Below are 21,546 nucleotides of genomic sequence, written 5' to 3' on the forward strand. Positions count from 1 at the left end.
GACCTGATTGTGACCCAGCCACTCTCCCATAGTGCACCGGGCCATCTGTCACTGCCACAACTGCCACAGGCTATGGCTCTAATAAATGGGCCTCTTTTTAATCTGGCACGGTTAGTTACTGTTCCTCAAAACCCCATTGGAGAAATGGAACATTCTCTTTTTACTTCTCCCTCCACTGCAAAATGTGCATTCTTATCACCCATCTCTCTCTGTCGCCTCTCTCGCTCTCTCTCCTCTGTGTAATCTGAAATTGTAGGGTTTTGCAGTGGCTCAGTTTGCCGGTACTGTCACAACTCTAAATGAACTGTCGCAACCAGCAGGATCCTCCATCATCGTTTAAATCTCTATTTTGGGAGTATTTTGGTTTCCCAGTAGATTATAACGGAGATGGACATAGATTTCGTTTACATATTGATTTCACACGCATATATTCTGTTTACATATTGGTTTCACATGTATATTGCACTTTATTTTAGTGTTGTTTTTGTTATTTACACCCCTACTTTCTGTGATTGGCTAGTGGTACCCCCAGTGAGGGAATGGCTTTCTCTGATTGGCTAGTGGCTACTGACTATAGCTCAGTTCCTTATAGTGGAATCTTTTCAGCCCATGGGCTCATGATGTGAATATGAAGGTTGCCAGGTCTACGGATACCTTATCCCTCCCTGAGTTGAAAATGTAGGGTGTGCTGATTTGAAACACTTTACTGGCGTGTGGGGGAGGGGTGCATTTGGCACCCTCCACTGAAACAGGAGAACTCTGGGATTTCTCTCCTCCATTCCCCCCTTTCTATCCCAAATAATCCCTTCTGCTAACAAGGCACATTTTTCCTTTTCCCTTTCACTCTGTATTATGGCTGGTTAAGCACTGGCAAGACATTGTAACCTTATGCTATATGAGTGCAATGGTGAGGCTTTGCCAAGCGCAATGAGTTTTGGAGTGGCATTGTATTGCCAATGGTTTCTTCCCGATGCCAAGGCCAGGTTGTGTCACAGTGCCAGCGTGCCAAGAAGAGCTGAGGCCTGCCAGGACATTAAATGGGCTGCAAAGGATTCTGCTCCTGTTCCTGCGTCTAGCTAAACACAGTTTGATATGGGGGGGGCACAGGTTTTCACCACCCATAGATGAAATGGTCCTGGTGTTATGATAGGAACATAAGCATTGCTCAGCGCAGTATTGTAAGCACAACCTCTCGTCACCACTGTGAGTTCTCCTGCTCTTGTGTGTCTGGTGTGTCCATTCCAATGCGCGTCACTCATGTTACCAGCTGATGGTCTGACACCGTGTCGCCCATGCGTCAACCGTTTGGCTGCGTGTGTCTGTGCCACGAACCCATTCCAAAAGTGGTGGCAGGGTGAAACAGACTGGCAGTGGAGAAAGCCAGGGCCAATGGAACAGCCTTTGTGGTAAATGAACAGGACTTTTTTTTTAAAGACTAAGCTTGGCTTCTCTATGCGGTCTAGAGATGCTCTTTGACCTGTTTTTATATTTCCTGCCCTGAAATGACAGAGCTGAACTTCCTGCACTCTGAATACTGAAATGACAGAACTGACATTTCTGAAATGACAACTGAAATTCCTGTTCTATTGGCTAATACTTACCAGTCAAGGCCTATCCAATCATTGCAGTTGAAGACACGGCTTCAATGATTTCGTTAAGTCATTGTTAGAACATTGAGGAAGAGCCTGGGTTGTGGCGATTTGGTGTGTCGCAAACTCTGTTCGGCTGCTCCCAAGTGGTAAATGTCGTACTTGCATTGAACCGCTTAGCCTAGAACTTACCTGTTCAAATAGTTTCTTCAATTTTCCCCTATGACTGTGTGAATTCATGGCTGCATATGCCTATTGAGTGAACAGTGTGATATGAGAACTTGGAAATGAGATTCGTGCAGAACCATTGACCAGTTTAATTAAGTACCAATCGGGTGTTATATGCTAATGACTGGTTGGTTGTTTAGCAACAAAACCGACGTTGGCACAACTTTGGGGCTAAACAGACCGGGTTGGCATAGATTGTTGACAACATGTAAACTATATTCCGTCGCCAATGTTTATTGAAAACGAATGCATTTGCACATGGAGCGCTTGTCTCACATACGTTGTTACAGTTGTTGGTTAGCTAGCTAGATAATTTGAGCCATATCAGTCAACACCTCAACAAGATACGTGACGTGGTCATCTAACCCATCTACAACGCCTCTATCACACAGACAGTGTTTTTGCGCGAAATGGTACGAGGCATCATCCTCTACGCATACATTTTGAGGCATATGTTCAGTAAATCCAGTGTACGCGCCACACTGAACGTACTACAACTGCCTCTGCGTCGCAATGCTGCAAGGCAAACGCAGCGTTCCATTGGAAATGAATGTATTTCTGGTGTACCAAAATTGCAGAGAGTCTGTAGGTGTGATTGAGGCGTCAGTCTGACGAAAAGTGCACAGACTCCTCCGTGTGTCACCCGTTGAGCTATAAAAGAGAGGCGCATACAGATCTTATCCCTGCGTGATCACTAAATAATGGTGTATGTTCTCATATCGAAATTAATGACTGAGCACAGATGGCACCCCGACGCGTCCTACAAATAGAATATCAGAGTTCAGAGCGTGATATCAGACGCTTCATCCAATATCAGTGACAGCTGTGTGACAGCTGTGAGCAACCAGCCACATCCCCCTAACCAGCCATTAGCCAACACAGCCACTTCTCTCCGTCCGTTCCTGCTGCGTATCTCCGTCAGTTTGAAAATGGTATTTAGCTGTGTTGGCAAGCTGGGGTGTGCAGACAGTGATGGGATTTCTGTTGCATTTTGTTTTAATTGTTGGAGCGGCTCAGAGCGCGAGCGAAGTGGACACGTTTCATTTCCCCTGTAAGAACAAACAGACCCGCCTGACGAGGATTCGCTGTCCCGCAGCCTCTGAATGCCGCTGCCATAGACAGGGATGCAAACTCGTCGCTTTAAGGCGATATTTACCGTTTTGATCTCAAAATTGGTCATCCACGCGAATCACGTGGAATTGTAAAACAATCGTGTGCGGGGGGGCAGGCAGAGTGTATCGCCCATTGCGCTATTAGAGAGGAGCGAACAGATCTTGTCCCTGTGTGATCACTACCTCTCTCTAAATTAATGACCGCACAGAATGCATCCCTACATGTCCTACAAATAGAATATCGGAGCTCAGAGCCTGATGTCAGAAATGTCATATCAGAACGCTTCATCCAATATCAGCTGTGACAGCTGTGAGCAGTCAGCCGCATCTCCTAACCAGCCATTAGCCGACTCAGCCGCTTGTCTCCGGCTGTTCTTTCTGCCCATCTCCATCAGTTTAAAATGTTTATTTAGCCGTGCTGGGGTGTGCAGACAGGGGTTGGGTTTCTGTTGTTACAATTGTTTAAATATTGGAACGGCTCACAGTGCGAGTGAAGTGGATCTGTGTCTTTTCATTTCACATGTAAGAACAAGCAGGCCGTTTTTATATAATTTTATAAACCATGTAGCGAGCCCCTTTAAACTACTCACGGGCTGCAAGTAAGTGAGAAGGGGTGTGTGGGAGGGAGAGTGTGTAGGCTGTGTGTAAAGTTGTCTGAGGAGTAGGTTAAAGATGGTTTCATATAGGCCAAGTGTGTGTGCCCCTTACTGCCGATATGAAAATGCAGATCATTGTGCATTTATATTCCTTACTACATTCCTCCTGCCCAATCGCAGATTTGCCTTTGGATATGAGACAATCAGCTATTTTCTGCAGTAGCCGTTTCTATTATGCAGTAAAATGTTTGAAGTTAAATTCAAGGGACAGGTTTTCATCCTGGGGGGGGATTCTCTGTATCGTGATACTTGCCGGGTAGTATGAAAATATATATTATAAAGACTGTATTTACTACCGGGGCGGCAGGTAGCCTAGTGGTTGGAGCATTGGGCCAGTAACCGAAAGGTTGCTAGATTAAATCCCTGAGCTGACAAGGTAAAAATCTGTCTTTCTGCCCCTGAACAAGGCAGTTATCCCACTGTTCCCCGGTAGGCCGTCATTGAAAATAAGAATTTGTTCTTAAAACCTGTTGTGACTAGGGGGCAGTATTTTCATTTTTGGAAGAGAAAAAAAACGTTCCCGTAGTAAATGGGATATTTTGTCAGGACAAGATGCTAGAATATGCATATAATTGACTACTTAGGATAGAAAACACTCTAAAGTTTCCAAAACTGTAAAAATATTGTCTGTGAGTATAACAGAACTGATGTTGCAGGCGAAAGCCTAGGAAAAATCCAATCCGGAAGTGCAAATGCTTGTCTAGCTTTGGCTGTGAAGCATATTTTGAAAATCTGAGATGACAGGGTGATTAACAAAAGGCTAAGCTGTGTCTCGATATATTTCATTTGTGATTTTCATGAATAGGAATATTTTCTAGGAATATTTATGTCCGTTGCGTCATGCTAATTAGTGTCAGGCGATGATTACGCTCCCGCATGCGGGATGGGGAGTCATTATAGGTATTAACTGACTTGCCTTGTTAAAGGTAAAATAAAATACTGTAAGTCGTTCTGAATAAGAGCATCTGCTAAATGACTCAAATGTAACGCATCTTTAGTAAAATGTTGTTATTGTGACAACCCCACTTAAAATAGGAACATTTTCTTGCTGTTTACTGTTTATTTTCTGTGCAAAGATTTTGGTCCCCCTTCTTTTTTTTTGACCCTCATCAGTTTGCGTCCCTGAAGGACAAGGGAGTAGGCAACAGCACAAACAGATCTGGGACCAGGGTAGTTCAGGCCTAAGTCGAGGTCAAAGCCATTTGGCGTGTAATACAGAGTAAAGCCAGGACTTCTCGTTAGTATTGTGGTAAGGAAACACATGGTTTTAACCTCTTTAGGAAAACAGCCCTAATGTTGTCATCCAAGCTATAGCACACAATATTGTATATGCTGCAGGTTTTTAAAGGACCAAAGAGTTTTGTCTGCTTCATGTAAAAAATAAATAATAATAATAATATATATTTTTAATTGGTGATGGAAAAAATACCACAATACGGGTATTGTCACAGCCCCCAGAGGGTGTTGCACAGGGTTAGGTTTACCACTGGATTTGTTGGTAAAATGTTTGTTGTGGGTCTGCTTGTCTGTTGAGGGGTATTTGTAGGGTTTTAGTTGGTAATAGGTTTAGTGGGCTTTGGTTTGTCAGTAGCTTAATCTGTTTAGTGAGCTGTGTTACTGTGTGTGAGTCTTTCGTCTTGTGTAAGGCTTGGACAGCAATCCGTTTACTGAGTTAGGTTTGAGTATCTCAGCTATGATACGTCTGTGTGTGTTGGGTCTGAGAGGGAGGCACATCTGCTGATCATGCTCCTCTCATTATGTATGAGCGATGCAGTGACAACCCCTCCTCTCTGCCCCTCTGCTCTGCCGCAGTCAAGCCGTAATGCAGCCCCTATGACTGGGATGTCTGATAGCCCTCGGTACACTAGAAACACACACACACATGCTCATAAGCACACATGCTCATACACTCAACGTATGTACGTACACACACATTGATGGGGCTGTGAGTGGTGATGGATATGGTGGCGTCTTGTCACTGAGTGGTACATTAGCTCTCTGCGTTAATGTTTTCTCTTTCCCCATCTGCACATCACTGATATTATTCTAACGATACGGTCTCACCCTCTCGCTCATGAGATCAAATCCCAAAGCAGATTCACTCTTTCCACATACACCGGCACCCCCCTCCCCCTGCGTTGGCCGTGCGCAGTACATCACCTGCTTGGTGTCCACGGACCGCGCTGATTCAACATGTAGGATCTGTAATAGATGAACAGGTAATAACGCCCGATATTCTGTGGACGGCCACCAGTCGCTCACTGCCGACATTCCTGTTGGTCCGCCTTCCCTCTTGGAATGCTGCCTTTCTTCCTCCGTTCCTCCCTGTAGGTTTCATAGCTTTCACCAATCCACTCGTGTCAGATCAGTGATGACTTCAAGGAAGGATGCATTTTCAAAGTATAAGAAACACAGCTGCCTTCTTCATTTTGATTTACATCAAATTATATTTCTTAACTGCACACTAGGAGACGATTGGCTATGGTTTGGGTATAGCTTTCTGTGATCGTCTGGCTGCTTTGTGGACCTTTTTGTTCATTCGGCGCTGTTGGTAGATTGTCTTAGAACCGTGATTGGCTGCAGATATGGTGACCTATTAACTGTGTGTTGAGCTGACCCCGACAGTGTTGGGGCCAATCAGAATGTCTAACCCAGAACCAGGGCCAGCAGACCTGGGTCAAATGCTTTCATGCTTGAGCTGAGCTTAAGTATGCCTGCCTGGTACACTGTTGTTTCATGTTGGTTTCAAGTTAGTTTGTGTCCGGCTGCTACTCCTTGGCACCAGGTTGATGGCGGTGCAGGATTGCTTGTTAGGACACAGACGAGGCACATGCATGACTCAGACCCTCACACACGTTGTAGAGACGTACACAAACACTCTCACACCTCTTCACAGATGTACTAAATGCAAGCGCGAAGATGTGGCTCACACACACACACACACACACACGGTGTGCAGATTAGAGGAATTAAGTGAGTGTGCTGGCGCTAGGGCTGACCTGCTCCGGATGATCGTCTTTGGCAGTGCTGATGAGATTTTGGCCCCTGGCCCCACAGCCACTGTAAGCAGATTAGCTCACCCACTGAAAGGTGAACGCTGAACTGCCACACAACTTTTATCCACACATACACACACTTGTCCACACCAGCGTGTGTGTGTGGGAGAGAGTGGGGATTACATCATCTGACATGGGCATCTCTCCATCATGTTCAGAACAGGGCTACGTCACATGTCAACTTCGTTCCCTTTGCTCTCTTCACTCTCCTCATGGCACAGTTTGATATGCGTTTTAGAGTTGATTTCAATAAATCTCGTTTTAAATTGCTGCTGTGAGCGGGTAGACCTAATAGGAAATGTAATTAACAAACCAATTAGAATGTCCGGTGGAGGTGTTCTGTTTGCACGTTATGTGGTAAAGATATGATGATGCCATGTCATGGTTTAAATTACATTTTTAATGGTCTTCCCTTTTTGGTTTTCCTTCATGCTATTCCTAATCTTGTATATTTGCACATGTGAATAGGCCTCATTCCTCCTATACTGAACTACTAGCTGTCTAAGTGCTGCTGTTGTGTACTGCTAAACCGAAGTTGCATTGTATCGCGTAAAGGGGAGCCGCTCAGTTGCCTACCCGCAGCTCTATCTGCTAAGCCTGTGTGCGTGCCAGCCATGTTGGACAGTGTGGTGTTGTGATTTGGTGAGTGATGTCTCTCTCTTTGTCTCCAGCAGCGTTGGGGATTTGACGAGCGCGGCCCATTGCAATGCAGACATGGCCACGGCTATATCGTGACAGAGGGACATGGTGAGTGCTACACACACACACACACACACACACACAGACAAGCCGTTGGACTGCAGGGGGTTGAGAGGGAGGAGGGGGTGAGCATTAGCCTGGTGAAGCAAGAGCTGGGGGATGGAGGGTGTGCAGCACAGGGTTGGATGAGAGGAGAGGTAGAGAGTAAGTGGTTGGTAGAGGGAGCACATCCAGTTTTCCTCCATCTTTGTCCCTGAGGCACAGACCCTAGAGGCAGTACAATGTGCCTTACTCCCTGAAGTTAGCTCGGTCGGTCGGTCAGTGGCTCAGACGAACATTTGCCTAGGCCTCTCTCTGTGACATTGGCTCAAAGGCGCCTGCGGATTTCTGGGTATCTAGATTAGAACGCAAAATGGAGATCTCAGAGTTCAGCCTCGTTCTTTCCAAGGCATGCACTTGGACTTGGGGCATCCTCTATGAAAGCAATACAAGGACCTAGTTTTGAGGATGGTGAATTCAAAGCAAGATTTAGTTGCCTGTCCACCGAACAGCGGTTCCCTGGAATGAGTCCCTGACGTTAACAATAATCAATTTCCTCGAAGAAAATTGGCAACAAAGAACTGTATGTTCAGAAGTAAAAGCCTCCTTATTCTCCTTCATCCTTGACCCAAGTCTGAGTATATATATTTTTTGTACCCATAGTATGTAATACTCGCCTGGAATTAAGGGATAGTTGGCTTTAAAATACGTTTTTAGCTTATTTTCGTCTTACATAGGTTGTCGTTTCATCCAAAACATTGGTTATTTAGCAATGGCCAGAATCTCCTGGCTAGCATTTTTTGGCGTGTGTTAGCAATGCTAGTGGAAGCGGACTATCAGTTAGCGGTACATTATAGCATTGGCTGCTCTTAAAGTCCCAAATCACCATTATTATCATTTTGGGCTTGGCGAAAAATGTTAAAATATGCTAATGTCGATCTAAAAAAAGGATGTTTTAGACTCTAGCTTTCATGTCTGACTCATTCTGAATGAAGTGTTTTCAGTCTCATCTTAGACCCAGCGGTTAATGACTGCGAGCAACATTTTACATACATACATACATATGCATACACACACACTGAGCCTGGTCAGAGGAGAGTAGGAGTGTGTTATCCTCCCGAGGGCGTGTCAAGCTCCTTGCGCTCAAACTGTGGTTTTAAAGTTCACCGGGACTGGAGGTGACACCGATGACATTTGTCAAGACTGACAGCATCCGTTAGCCAGTGAAACGGTTTGGTGTGATGTTAGTTTGGAAGAGGATCATAATGGATGTCACCCTACTTTTATATATATATCTTTTTTTTTGCAGCCAACCAGTTAATGTTCCTGGCCTCTATTGAAATGTGAGCATTACAGATGTAAAATCAGCTGAAATCCAAGGTTTCCGCCTTGAGTAGACAGATCGGGAAGGAGGTTGGATGGGCCGACCGGCAGGCAGGCAGAAAACACACTGACCGAGGCTTTGCAGAATGACTTTGCCCTGTCTGTGTGAAGAAGAAGAACCCACTCAGGATTGTCTTGAATCTGAATCTGGCCCATTTTGTTCCATGTGTAGCACTCTTCGGTCATACATTGTTATTGTGTGTGTACATTGTTATTGTGTGTGTACATTGTTATTGTGTGTGTACATTTGTACGCGTGTGTGTGTACTCATACCCATGTGATAAATGCACACAGGTTTGTGTCTGGTGGGACCGCCAGTCTTTAATCCTGAGATTTTGGCTAGGCTTCGTTTGCATGTGTGTGTGTGTGAGCCTTTGTCCCTGCAGGCAGCCAAGCACAGACTCAACACACAGAGAGAGAGAGAGATGGAGAGGGGGAGGGGGAGAGAGAGGGAGGCTATATCCTCACTACAGGAGGGATGGAGGGAGGGGGAGAGTCTCACTGATCAGTAGTGGCTTTGCTTCAAAATGGAATTTACATAGTATGGCTGGTAGATGCTGGTGGGCACAGAGAGGGTGTGTGTGTGTGTAGCCTACGTGCATGTGTGCGTGTCTACTGTGTGGTCCGGAGAAATGGGTCCTTCAGAAAATGGAGATCTGTGTTTGTGAAACATCGGAGTGTAATTCTGGATCCATATTTTCCATTCATGCGTGCCTATTGCGTAACCACCACCAGGTTACATGCACTCTCTGAGATTTGTTGGTTAGACTAATTCTATCCAGCACCCCCCTTATTCAGGATATTTCCGTAGTACGCAGTACGTCCAGGGGGAGACTTCACACAGTTGCATGATGTTTATCTGGTTTTCAGTAGGATAAAAAGACCTGCTTTGGTGTCTTCGCGGCGGGTTTCTGTGGAGCCCTCGTCAAGGTCAATTTGAGAGCGCTCGTCTCCTTGCTGGGAATATGGAAATGAGTGCTCTTTGAGAGAGGGGATGTTGCAACGCTTTGCACAGCCCTCCAGCAATGCAAAAAATAAATGTGAGTGGATGGTTTCGCTCTCTCGTTGACTCTCTCCCTCTCTCCCCGCTCGCTCTTCTTCATTGACTCTGTTTCTCCCCCTCTCTCGCTCACACAAACAGTTACACAGAGAACGCTGTTACAGTAAACAACAAGCGGTTGCAGTTCATACAGGGCATTTAAGAAGACACATTAGCTATTAGCATGGAGCCCCTGTGGCACCACAGCAAAGCAGACTGCTGGAGAGGGTCTGTTCCGTCTTGTCTGTGTGAATGGCTCTCTGTTGTTGAGCTGGGCTGATGGTTTGTTTAAATTCTTCCAATTAGTTGCTGTGACCGCTAGACTGAGACGAACCGGCTAGTTATCGGTGGGAGATGATGCCGGTGGGTGAGAGCCTGTCCCTTTCCTCCTCGTCTCCCTCGCTTGCTCCTCCTCTCTCTCCTCATTCTCCCGCTTTTCGTCTTTGTCTCTTTCTAACCTTCTTTCAGTTCCACTCCTTTTCTCCCTCCATATGACCCTCTCCCTTTCTCCCCTCCTTTCCCTCTCCTTCTCATACTCTCTCTCACCATCATCAAATAAAGTGCCTGCGATTTTGGCCTGTTTTCTGGTCCACTGCAGAGAGGGGCATTAGCCAAGGTACCTTGACCTGACCCGGCCTAGTAAAGGCTCCTGCTGCACCGATCTGTAGTCAGGGGTTGTTATGTCCTGCCCTGGCGCTGGGCCTGATAAACTGTATCGTCCCGTTATTTAGTCCATCTCAGATCTCACAGGCCAAGGGAGGGAGTAGAAAACGCTGGTGCATTCTTGCATTCTCTCTCTCTCTCTGTGTGTGTGTGTGTGTGTGTGTGTGGGGTCGGTCGATGTTTGTTTGAATGAGGCTGGTTGGGGGGGGGTTGTGGTCCCTCTGCCTCTTTCCCAGTGTGTCTCCGTGTGTGTGTGGGGGTGGGTGCTTGTCTGTGGAGCGGCACGGTTCGTTCAAACACTCCCGAGTTGGGTTGGGAGTCGTTCAGATTCAGACACCAGTGGTGTTGCCATGGTGACCGTGTGGGTGCATGCTCGTTAGTGAAGTGTAATGTCTCGGTCTTTCTCTCCCCGGCGCAGAAGCTCAACTGACTCCAATGCCTCTGCCGGTGCTTACTGCACTCGAGTGGTGGAATGGAAACTGTTTTTTCTCTCTTAGACTATTCATGGCCTTATACAGACATGGGTCTCTGCCTTTTTGAATATCATGAACATACTGTGTTAGGAGAGGGCAGAAGCCTTGCCTAGGCATACTGGCCTGGGTTGTGTTCATTAGGCACAAAATGGATAAACGCTCCAGTGAAACGGAGCGGTACCATCTGAACTTGTCCAATAAGATATCTTATGTTTTCCGTTGCACTTCTTTTTCAAACGGCGTTCCCTAATGAACACAACTCTGTGATATAGCTCTTGTCATTTTGTAGCCGATGGACACACCAAGCCCACGTGTCTGCCGGTTAGAAATGTTTTGTGATGATGTGCTCTAATGAACAGAACCCTGTTTTTTGTTTTTCTCAGTCATCGATGGGAGAGGTAGAGCCGGTCAAGGCTTGCTGCTGGTGAGCTCACCCTTCTCTTTTACAACCTCCCAACCCGACTCCTCTCTTTCTGGGTTTTGATTACCACATTTCCCCCATGAGTAATGTGTCCCGCTGCATACCCAGGAGGGCACGGATGTGTCAGATATAGCAGGACCCCCCCCACAAAACCTGACTCGCACACTCCGATACTGAGCCTGTTACGTCTGCGGAGATGTGCTCCCATTGCTGGGCCGTATTCATTAGTGCACACCATAGCTAAATGTAGCAAGACACGGAAAGTGTTTTTGCAATGAAAATAAGAGTTTCTTATTGGTTATCTTTATAACTACAGGCTCCCTGTTTTTCAGTCCGTTTGCTTCCGTTTGATGTCTAGCGAAAAGCACCCTGGTTCCTTGAGTCCCATCCTCGTCACTAGATTTCACGTATGGTTTGCACGTCAAGCTAGGAGGGCTGTTGATCTAGTTTATTGAGTAGTGTATGTCACATTTGTACCTTTTTAGTCATCTCAGAAGCCAGAACCAAATATATTATGCCCTGGCAGGCAACTAGCTTTTTCTGTGGGGGGGGTTGAGTCTTTGAACGAATTTGGGTTTTGATTGTGAGTCTAGTGTTGAATTGTGTTTTTGTGGTTGTGGCCAAGCTGAAGTTTCAGCCGTAGTTTCATTTGGATGATTCTCTCACGGGTTTCAGTCTCCTACCCTTTAGCCAGAGGGGGCTTATGGAACCACTTGCATCATCGTGAGCTATCCTGAATATTTTATGCTATCTTGACAGTGCAGCTTTATGGAGGAGTTTTCTCAGAGGACAGGGAACTGTCTCGTGATAGTGATTCTGAGAAAAATGGCCCTGGGGAGGAGGAGGAGGAGGAGGATGATGACACGCCAAACAAGGTTACACAGGAGGAATAGGCCTCTCTATGTCCGTCCGTACTAGCATACCACTTGGACTAAAGCCATGCATTAGGATTGAATACTTAGTAGAATGTTAGTGTGGCTATTCAACCAGAGCCTCTGTCTGTGTTTCTCAACCCCTGGTCTATGATACTGTTGTCCTGTCAGTTGGTGGACCGGTCAGCAGTATCCAATGCTATGGAGTGGTGCAAAGTCGAACCAAGTAAGCGGTCATTATTGGTTTAGTTGTCAATGTCACCCGCTTGTTTTGAGTGACGCGAACCATCTAAGGAGATGTTATAATGCCAGGGTTGCCTGATACAACGGGTGGCCTTCCAAAACATGCACACATTGTGAAGTTTCTTAACATTTTCTCCTGTTTTTCTTTTTTCCTTCCCTCCACCCCTGTCTTTACCAGTGTGCCCAAGGACTGTGAGAGCTCCTTGAGGAGACTCCAGGCACACAGCACCTCACACGTACTGACATCCAGATGATGCTGGAGGTGCAAGAGGAAAGAGCAGCAGGAAACTTCAGCCGGAAAGAGCGCGTCAAGAAGGAGCGGGACGAGGCAGGCCCAGACAGTGGCCGAGCCAATAACCACGTTAACCCCTCTAATAACCACAGCCCCGCCCCTAACTCCGCCCTTGCCGGCACAGGCCACAGGAACACCCGGGCCAAGGCCACACCCTCGGCCAGCCCGCACCAGCACTTGACTCCGTCCTCTGTCTCCCTGGGATCGCCGTCAATGCATTCCAGCAATCCCAAAGTGAGGAACTCCCCATCGGCTAACACGCAGAGGTGAGCTGGGTCCTTGTCTGCTATTATGTCTCTCTCTTGGCTCTTTAAAACAGGGGAGCAAATCAATTTTTAAGGACAAATGATCCTCAGCTCAAGGGCCGCTCCGCGGGCCGCAGGTTGTCCGTCCCCGCTTGACAACCTGTCAATTCCACTGCATAATGAAATGAGTTTGAATGCCGTCCACATTGTCTTAAAAGCAATCAGGCTGCGTATCTCAGAAGATTGCTGGGCACCATCTCAACGTGGTTCTTGAGATGTTTAACACTTCTCCAGGCGTCATGAGATCGGACAGCCTCTGCAATAGAGACGACCTAGAACGAACCCTTTGTCCTTCTCTGATTAAGACCACCATGTTGTCTGCCATGCCGCCTGACTCTCCGTTCTGTGTTGTATTTTATAGCGTGGTATTTATTGAATCCGGTCTAGAGGTTGGATCTAAGTCCTCCGCTCCTAAACCTGCTAAGAGATCAGGCGAGCTCAGATCTGGCATCCTGTATGAGGTTACACGACGACCAGACTTGGTGAACTACTCTGGCCTATTAAAGCTTAACCTAGTGCAGCAGGTCCTGGCTATGCGTGAGCCCTGGAACAGTGACCTGAGTGTCTCCACCCCGCAGCTGCCTCTCTGCCAGCCCATCCCGGCCCGGCCTGTGCTGACTCAGGCCCTCTGGGGCTAGTATAAAAGCTGCAGCTGCACTGCCAAAGCCCTGCTGGGGCCCATCTCACAGTAGGCACGCCGGCCATACTGGCCTAACGTTTGGTTTCGGATCCATATTGGCTCCGGTTTTGGCTGCAAGGCCATTTTGGCTGGGTTTTTAGAAGAGTGCTAGGGCTTATGTTTCACTGCTAGCTGGGAAGGGAGAGCTGTAGAGGAGAGCTCCGTTTAAATGGAGGATTGACTGGGGCCTGGTAGGGGCCTGTTTGGAGCTTGTTGTTACTCCCATTGAGTGCTGTGACGCTGCAAGTGAACTATTTTTGATCTGTCCGTGGACTTTTAGCCCAGTGCAGTGGTCATGCTAAACGTCCTACCACCAGCAATGGATTCCGGCAGTGTCCTCGAGCTACGTTAGTGTGTGGTCATACCAGAGACGGAAGAGGAAGCGATGGTTCAATGAAAGTCCATGAACTAAATAGACCAGACCCATCTGTTATTCCGTTGGTGTCTATAGAAGAGACTTCCAGTTAAGTAGACCGGAACTGACAAAACATTTTTCAATGCCTGAGTGAACTATCTTCATTTATCCACCATCTTTGGTCTGACTACCCCTCCCGTATCGGTTGTGCTTTCCTGTGTTAGGTTCAACTTCCCCTTTCTCCTCCGACTTCATCGTGTCGGCTACAGAGCAGCCCCCTTTCCCCTGCTTTATGCATGTGTAACTGGTCTCCATGGCAACGAGGCGAGTTGTGTTCCTGTCTCTAGGTTTCGGCCCAGCACAGGGAGAAATAAGGCTGTGTACTTAAAGTGCCTACTTTAACAAGGCACCGATTATATATTAACACCCCCCTCCACCTCCCCTGCTGTTCCCAACTCTGTCAACAAAGAAAGGGTGAGGACTGGAGGTGGCCGTGTTTACCCTTTATTAGTCACTCACCTGTGTGCGTCATGCCTCCCCGGCCAGGAACTGGGCTGTGTTCATTAGGGCACGCAACAGAAAATGAAAATAAACGTTTGTTATTGGACAAGTCCATGGAGTCCCGCACTGTTTTAGTTCATTATCTAACGTATTGGTGCCTAATGAACATGACCCAGCTGCTGTTTTAAGAGTGCTGCTTTCTCAGGGCGGGGAGCTGCCATGTGCCTCCCTCAGCCTCTGGGAACTAGTCTCAGCCGTAGTACTTGCCCGTCTGTTCTCGCTGCAACGTTTATGTAAGAGAATATTAACGACTCTTCTGTGATTTCTCATGTGATGTTGATAATGACAGAGGTTGGTGGTTTGATGTAAAGAATGGTTGTATTAGTTTCTACTGTTAAGCGCATGTGATAAGACTTGCTTTTGGCATATTTTTTTTTTTTGGGGGGGGAGCAGCAATGACATTGTTTGATGTCCCCCCACTAACCCTGGTTGTCTCCTCTCCATCAGCAGTCCCAAACAGAAGCAGGAGGCCATGGTGCGCTCTCCACCCGTCATGTCTCCCTCCAGCGCCGCCCAGATGGACTCAAAACTACCCAATCAGGGAAAGCCAGGGGGCGCGGGCAGCCAATCGCAGCCCTCGCCCTGTGACCCCAAAACTCTAGGCCCTAAGGGGCCCATAGGGAGCCTAGGACTAAAAAACGGACAAGGCCTGATTGCAGGCAACGGGGCCAAGGGCAAAATGAAGAGGGAAAGAAGCACTTCGGTGGAGTCGTTTGAGCAGCGTGACACGGGGACGTCCAACAGCGAGGGGGATCAGAAAGGTAAGGCCGAGCCCTCCCCTACAACTAGTGATGGTGCCATCGACAGGTTTAGTCTGTCAAGCCAGGGTAATGATCGACATCCTCTGGCACCTACAGTATCACTACATCATAATAGTCTCATGGGGCCCGATTCAGAGTTCCCGATATGCACATGCTGCTCTTACTGTCACGTAGGTCATTTTCTCCAGAATCTCAAGGCGTTTTTCACCTTCAACATCACCTTGCTGTTGCACCTTCTTCTCATCGGTCCGCCGTGACATCAACTAGTCAGAGGGGTGAACACAGTGTCAAAATACAAGGACTAGGTCTTGGATGTTGAAGTGCGATTTATTAACTCATGATATGGCGTTGTCTGAGTGGGCTTGTGTCAGTGGGAGTGTATTTATGGTCTGTCTGTGTGGGGTTTACTCTCTGTGATTTGTGACGGATGTAGAGTCGTGTCCTTATAAGATGGCTCCCAGGCTTATCTGGCATGTCACGATGGCCCCCAGGACCCCAGAGGGAATGGCATTATTCACACTATTCTTGGTAGCTGTCGCCCTAGTAAGAGGGAGCATGTGTGTATATAATATATATGTGTGTCTGTGTGTTCCTCCTCGGGGCTGGCTGTAGTGCTGCATTAAGACATCCACAACCCTGTTTATCTCCTGGTGGAAAAAACTCTGTGTGGGCTGGAGCCTTGGAAGAAACCATTTCACTATGTTAGAGGGGGTGTCCAGTCATTTTCCCCTTAGTATTTCCATTTCACTGAGACCTCTGGTGGTTACAACTGAGATTGTTGTTACTGAGCAGGATCTGGTTCTACTTCTTTCATGATATGAAATCATCTAAATGTGAACAGTATTTATCTTCAGTATTGAGCCTACCACAACTAGATATTTTATAGATGAATTAAAATGACAACCCTTAGTCAAATTTTAGTGTGGTAAATGGTAAAAGCATGTGAGAACAAATGTGTATGGGTGTAGTGTATATTAATAAAATACACTGTCCCAGAATACCCCTGCAGACACGTCAGTTTGATTCCTTAGTGTTAATGTAGATTGTTAGGTAATTGTTGATTTTTATTGACATGCTTTAGGTATGTGCCAGTGGCCATTTTGTTTGTGACATGTGCGTCTGATGGAGCATGTGGATCATTCTGCACAGGGAGCTTCTACTCCATGTCCATCTTCAGCAAACAAACAAACACACACACACACACACACACACACACACAAACCTCCCCACCTCATAAAGTTTTCAGGCTCTATGCCTCGGGGCCTGCAGTGCACTGCTCACAGCTGCTTGCCTGGAGGGGCCCACAGGTTTGGGTCTGGCGGTGGGGACAGAAGGTTTTGCAGTTCTGAAAGTGAGTCGTCTGGTGTGTCGACACTGCACACTCCTAGTGATGTTGCAAGACTGACTTTAAAGTATACATACAGCGGCGTACCGGGAGCTTTTGTAGGGATGCAGATTAAGCCCAGTCCTGTACGTGAAATGGAGACTTATTGGAGAGCCTCCGTTAAGCATGTTGCTTTAACCCGGTAGGCCAGTTGAGAACAAGTTCTCATTTACAACTGCGACCTGGCCAAGATAAAGCAAAGCAGTACAACAACAACAACACAGAGTTACTACACATGGGATAAACAAACGTACAGTCAATAACACAATAGAAAAATCTGTATACAGTGTGCAAAGGAGGTAAGGCAATAAATAGACCATAGTGGCGAAGTAATTACAATTTAGTAATTAACACTGGAGTAATGGATGTGCTGATCAGGGTGTGCAAAAGAGCAGAAAAACAAATATGGGGATGAGGTAAGTAGTTGGTTGGATGGGCTATTTACAGATGGGCTGTGTACAGCTGCAGTGATCGGTAAGCTGCGTTGACAGCTGATGCTTAAAGTTAGTGAGGGAGATACAAGTCTCCAACTTCAGGAATTTTTGCAATTAGTTCCTGTCATTGGCAGCAGAGAACTGGAAGGAGAGGCGGTCAAAGGAGGTGTTGGCTTTAGGGATGACCAGTGAAATGTACCTGTTGGAGCGCATGCTACGTGTGGGTGTTGCTATGGTGACCAGTGAGCTGAGATAAGGCGGCGCTTTACCTAGCAAAGATTTATAGATGACCTGGAGCCAGTGCGTTTGGCGACAAATATGAAGCGAGGGCCAGCCAATGAGAGCCTACAGGTCAGTGGTGGGTAGTCTATGGGGCTTTGGTGGCAAAACGGATGGCACTGTGATAGACTGCATCCAATTTGCTGAGTAGGGTGTTGGAGGCTATTTTGTAAATTAATCCAGGGGTAGGCTTAATCTGGGTCAGGGAAACCAGCCTTTAAATGTTTAAGATGCTATTATTAAATGAGGGACTGTGTGTGACACATTTTGTGCGTATTTGGTTGTCTACATGTGAGACTTTGGGGTAAGAGGTACAGGGTCATATTCGGTAGGCACGAATCGGAAGAAAACACTCAAAAGTGAAATGAGTTGTACGATCTGAATGCTCGTATTTGTTTTTCGTTGCACAACGTTTTGCCTCATGAACACGACCTAGGCCCACCCCTCAGTGTCCCGCTGGGCTCCCTGTGGTTGTTGTCTGTTTTTAAAAGACACCGGGCTAAATAATTTACATTCACCCCCCCCTATCTCGCTCTTGATGAGATCAATCTGGACCGCCCACTTTACCCCGCCTCACTTTATGCCTCACTGGCAGCTCGTATCCCTCCACTCATTGGCTCACTGAGAGCATTGATCTGAACTAGTGAATAGGCAACACGTTATTTGGTCGTAAAGTGTTATTGCTGTTGCCTAGCCTGGCCCCAGGTCTGTTTGTGCTGTATAGCCAACTCATATCGTCATTGTCCAATGGATTTAGCAAGACCGCACAAACGGTTCTGGAACCAGGCTACGAATGCTGCGTCACATTATTGTAAACCCCGGAACACCAGCTTGGCCTAAATGTGTTGTTCAATTCACTTGTGCATGACAAAATCAGTAAGTTGTAATGAGTACAGCTTTATAAGTGTGCTTGATTGACACTAGCCAGACTTAGCGCCTTCATCTCTCTCTCTCTGGTGTAGAGCTGGGCAGCCGAGCCAAGAGGCTGTGTGTAGCTGAGCGGCGGCAGCCCTACAGTGGAGCGGACTGGTGCTCTGGGGGCGAGAGTGACGAGGAAGACCCAGGGTTCTTTAGTAAGTACTGTAGCTACCTGGTCAACTGGTCCCAGATCTGTTTGTACAGTCTAACCAACTCCTATGGTCACTACCACAAACGGTCCTCTGGCAGCATTTACACAGGCATCCCAATTCAGACCTCTTTTTCACGAAATTATAATTTGACCAATCGGATCAGCTCTGATAAAAATATGTGAGAAGATCTGATGTGATTGGTCAAAAGACCAATTAGTGGGAAAAATATCAGAATTGGGCTGCCTGTGTAAACTCAGCCAAACAAATCTGGGACTAGACCAGTGAACTGGGGTTGGGAAGGAACAGAAGCGTGATTTGCTGTGAGTGCTCCCCATGGTCCTCCTAAATAACGCTGAGAAGATTACACAGGCCTAATGGTCTGGGTCCGTATGTGTCAAGCGTCTTGGAGTGCTGATCTAGGAGCAGTTTTGCTATTTAGATCACAGTGAATAAGATTACATGGATAGGGTTGAACTGATCCTAGATCAGCAATCCTATTCTGAGATGCTTGATACTGTACATCTCATCTGAATAGTTCCAGTTTGTATTTATTGCAGTGAACTGATTATATCTGATCTCACAACGCCCCCGGAGAAGTGTTTTAGCGTCTCAGGAACCACATATAGCGATATTTTGAGATGCACAATGGAGACAACCTGAAACAACACCATTGGTTATGAACATCATGGTCTGGTCCATAGTGTTCTCTCATTCTCACCCCTACTCTCTGTTTCTCTCTCCAGACTGCAATTCGATAGAGATGAAGCCTCTGGACTCCAACAACGCGCTCAGCTCGGCCACGTCGACCCACAATGCCGTTGGAGGGCAGAGCATGGAGCTGGGCGGCAGCGGTCCCAAGCCCGGGTCAAAGGTCGTGTACGTCTTCACAACAGAGATGGCCAACAAGTAAGCTAGCTCTGGCTGTTTGATTGTATGGTTGATTGGTACATTAAAGTGTACCACACCCCGAACTCTCTGGTTTTAACAATGGTCGGAAACTCCCCCAGGCCAATGCTTCTTTGACCAATCTGATGCTTTTAAGTCTGACAAAGGAGGTTGCAAGTTCACACTCCTGGAGAATGGTCGAGACGAGTGAATACATTCAAAATGAAGTGAAGTCACTGGATGGAAACCTTAGTGTGGGGTGTGTTGCCCCCTTCCCTCCCCACGCTTCAGAGAAATCTAGCCAGTTCCCTGTATCTGACCCGTACACTACCATCTCCTCCTTACACCCCCTTTACCCCCCACACACCCTTGTCTGCCCTGAGTAGCCTAGCCAGCCACCTTTTCAGTGTGTTCTGCCAGTCACTGACAGACTGACTGTGAGTAATGGCAGAGGGTCACCCAAACTCTGGCCTGTCCCCTAGTGGGGTGTTCTCATTTGATTGACAGGGGATGACAACAAGGTGTCTCTCTCTCTCTTCCCCCAACCCTTGTCTGCCCTGAGTGGCCCAGCCAACCCCCTGATCAGTGTATCGACCTCTGTATGCTCGGCTATGAAAATCCCACTGACATTTACTCCTGAGGTGCTGTTGTACCCTCTAACCACTGTGATTATTATTTGACCCTGCAGGTCATCTATGAACGTTTGAACGTATCGAAGAACGATCTGGCCTTAATGTCCATGTACTCTTGTGTTCTCCACTTGGCATAGCCAGATGAGGATTGGCCACCCCTCAGAGCCTGGTTCCTCTAGGTTTCTTCCTAAATTCCTGCCTTTCTAGGGAGTTTTTCCTAGCCACTGTGCTTCTACATCTGCCATTGCTTGCTCTTTGGGTTTTTAGGCTTGGTTTCTGTATAAGCACTTTGTGGCATCTGCTGATGTAAAAAAGGCTTTATAAATACATTTGATAGATTGGTGATAGATAACAAGAGGCAATTCCAGCCGTGCCACTCGTGCCCTTAACCATGGAGCTTTCAACTGTTTAGTTCACCTGTGTACTTCAGCTGGCTATTACTGGTTTATAGTTGCTTGAACTCCCTCCCAGAACACATTGGCTGTATTTACACAGGCATCCCAATTCAGATGTCTTGCCCAATTATTGGCAAAAGTGCTGATCTGATTAGTCAGAAGTATAGTCGTGGCCTAAAGTTTTGAGAGTGACACAAATATGAATTTTCACAGTCTGCTGCCTCAGTTTGTATGATGGCAATTTGCATATACTCCAGAATGTTATGAAGAGTGATCAGATGAATTGCAATTAATTGCAAAGTCCCTCTTTGCCATGCAAATGAACTGAATCCCCCAAAAACATTTCCACTGCATTTCAGCCCTGCATTTTCAGTCACAAAAGGACCAGCTGACATGTCAGTGATTCTCTCGTTAACACAGGTGTGAGTGTTGACGAGGACAAGGCTGGAGATCACTCTGTCATGCTGATTGAGTTCGAATAACAGACTGGAAGCTTCAAAAGGAGGGTGGTGCTTGGAATCATTGTTCTTCCTCTGTCAAACATGGTTACCTGCAAGGAAACACATGCCGTCATCATTGCTTTTCACAAAAAGGGCTTCACAGGCAAGGATATTGCTGCCAGTAAGATTGCAACTAAATCAACCATTTATCGGATCATCAAGAACTTCAAGGAGAGCTGTTCAATTGTTGTGAAGAAGGCTTCAGGGCGCATAAGTAAGTCCAGCAAGTGCCAGGACCGTCTCCTAAAGTTGATTCAGCTGCGGGATCGGGGCACCACCAGTACAGAGCTTGCTCAGGAATGGCAGCAGGCAGGTGTGAGTGCATCTGCACGCACAGTGAGGCGAAGACTTTTGGAGGATGGCCTGGTGTCAAGAAGGGCAGCAAAGAAGCCACTTCTCTCCAGGAAAAACATCAGGGACAGACTGATATTCTGCAAAAGGTACAGGGATTGGACTGCTGAGGGCTGGGGTAAAGTCATTTTCTCTGATGAATTCCCTTTCTGATTGTTTGGGGCATCCGGAAAAAAGCTTGTCCGGAGAA

At 46.9% G+C, this 21,546-nt stretch overlaps 1 protein-coding gene across 4 annotated transcripts in view; it reads left to right on the forward strand.

Annotated features, from left to right (window-relative positions):
* Window positions 1-21,546, forward strand: part of LOC115129634 (B-cell CLL/lymphoma 9 protein-like) — a 111,019-nt gene that overhangs the window by 80,325 nt on the left and 9,148 nt on the right. For 2 of the 4 annotated variants that reach the window (XM_029660223.2, XM_029660221.2), the window contains exons 3-7: window positions 7,313-7,388; window positions 12,652-13,031; window positions 15,113-15,426; window positions 18,486-18,596; window positions 19,337-19,499. In XM_029660223.2, the coding sequence (XP_029516083.1) occupies window positions 12,724-13,031; window positions 15,113-15,426; window positions 18,486-18,596; window positions 19,337-19,499 (896 nt within the window). In that variant the 5' untranslated portion in view covers window positions 7,313-7,388; window positions 12,652-12,723. The remainder of the gene's footprint in view (window positions 1-7,312; window positions 7,389-12,651; window positions 13,032-15,112; window positions 15,427-18,485; window positions 18,597-19,336; window positions 19,500-21,546) is intronic. The other 2 variants (XM_029660222.2, XM_029660225.2) reach the window with 2 other exon arrangements.

This window comes from Oncorhynchus nerka, linkage group LG5 (assembly GCF_034236695.1).
Source record: "Oncorhynchus nerka isolate Pitt River linkage group LG5, Oner_Uvic_2.0, whole genome shotgun sequence".
Taxonomy (NCBI): Eukaryota; Metazoa; Chordata; class Actinopteri; order Salmoniformes; family Salmonidae; genus Oncorhynchus; species Oncorhynchus nerka.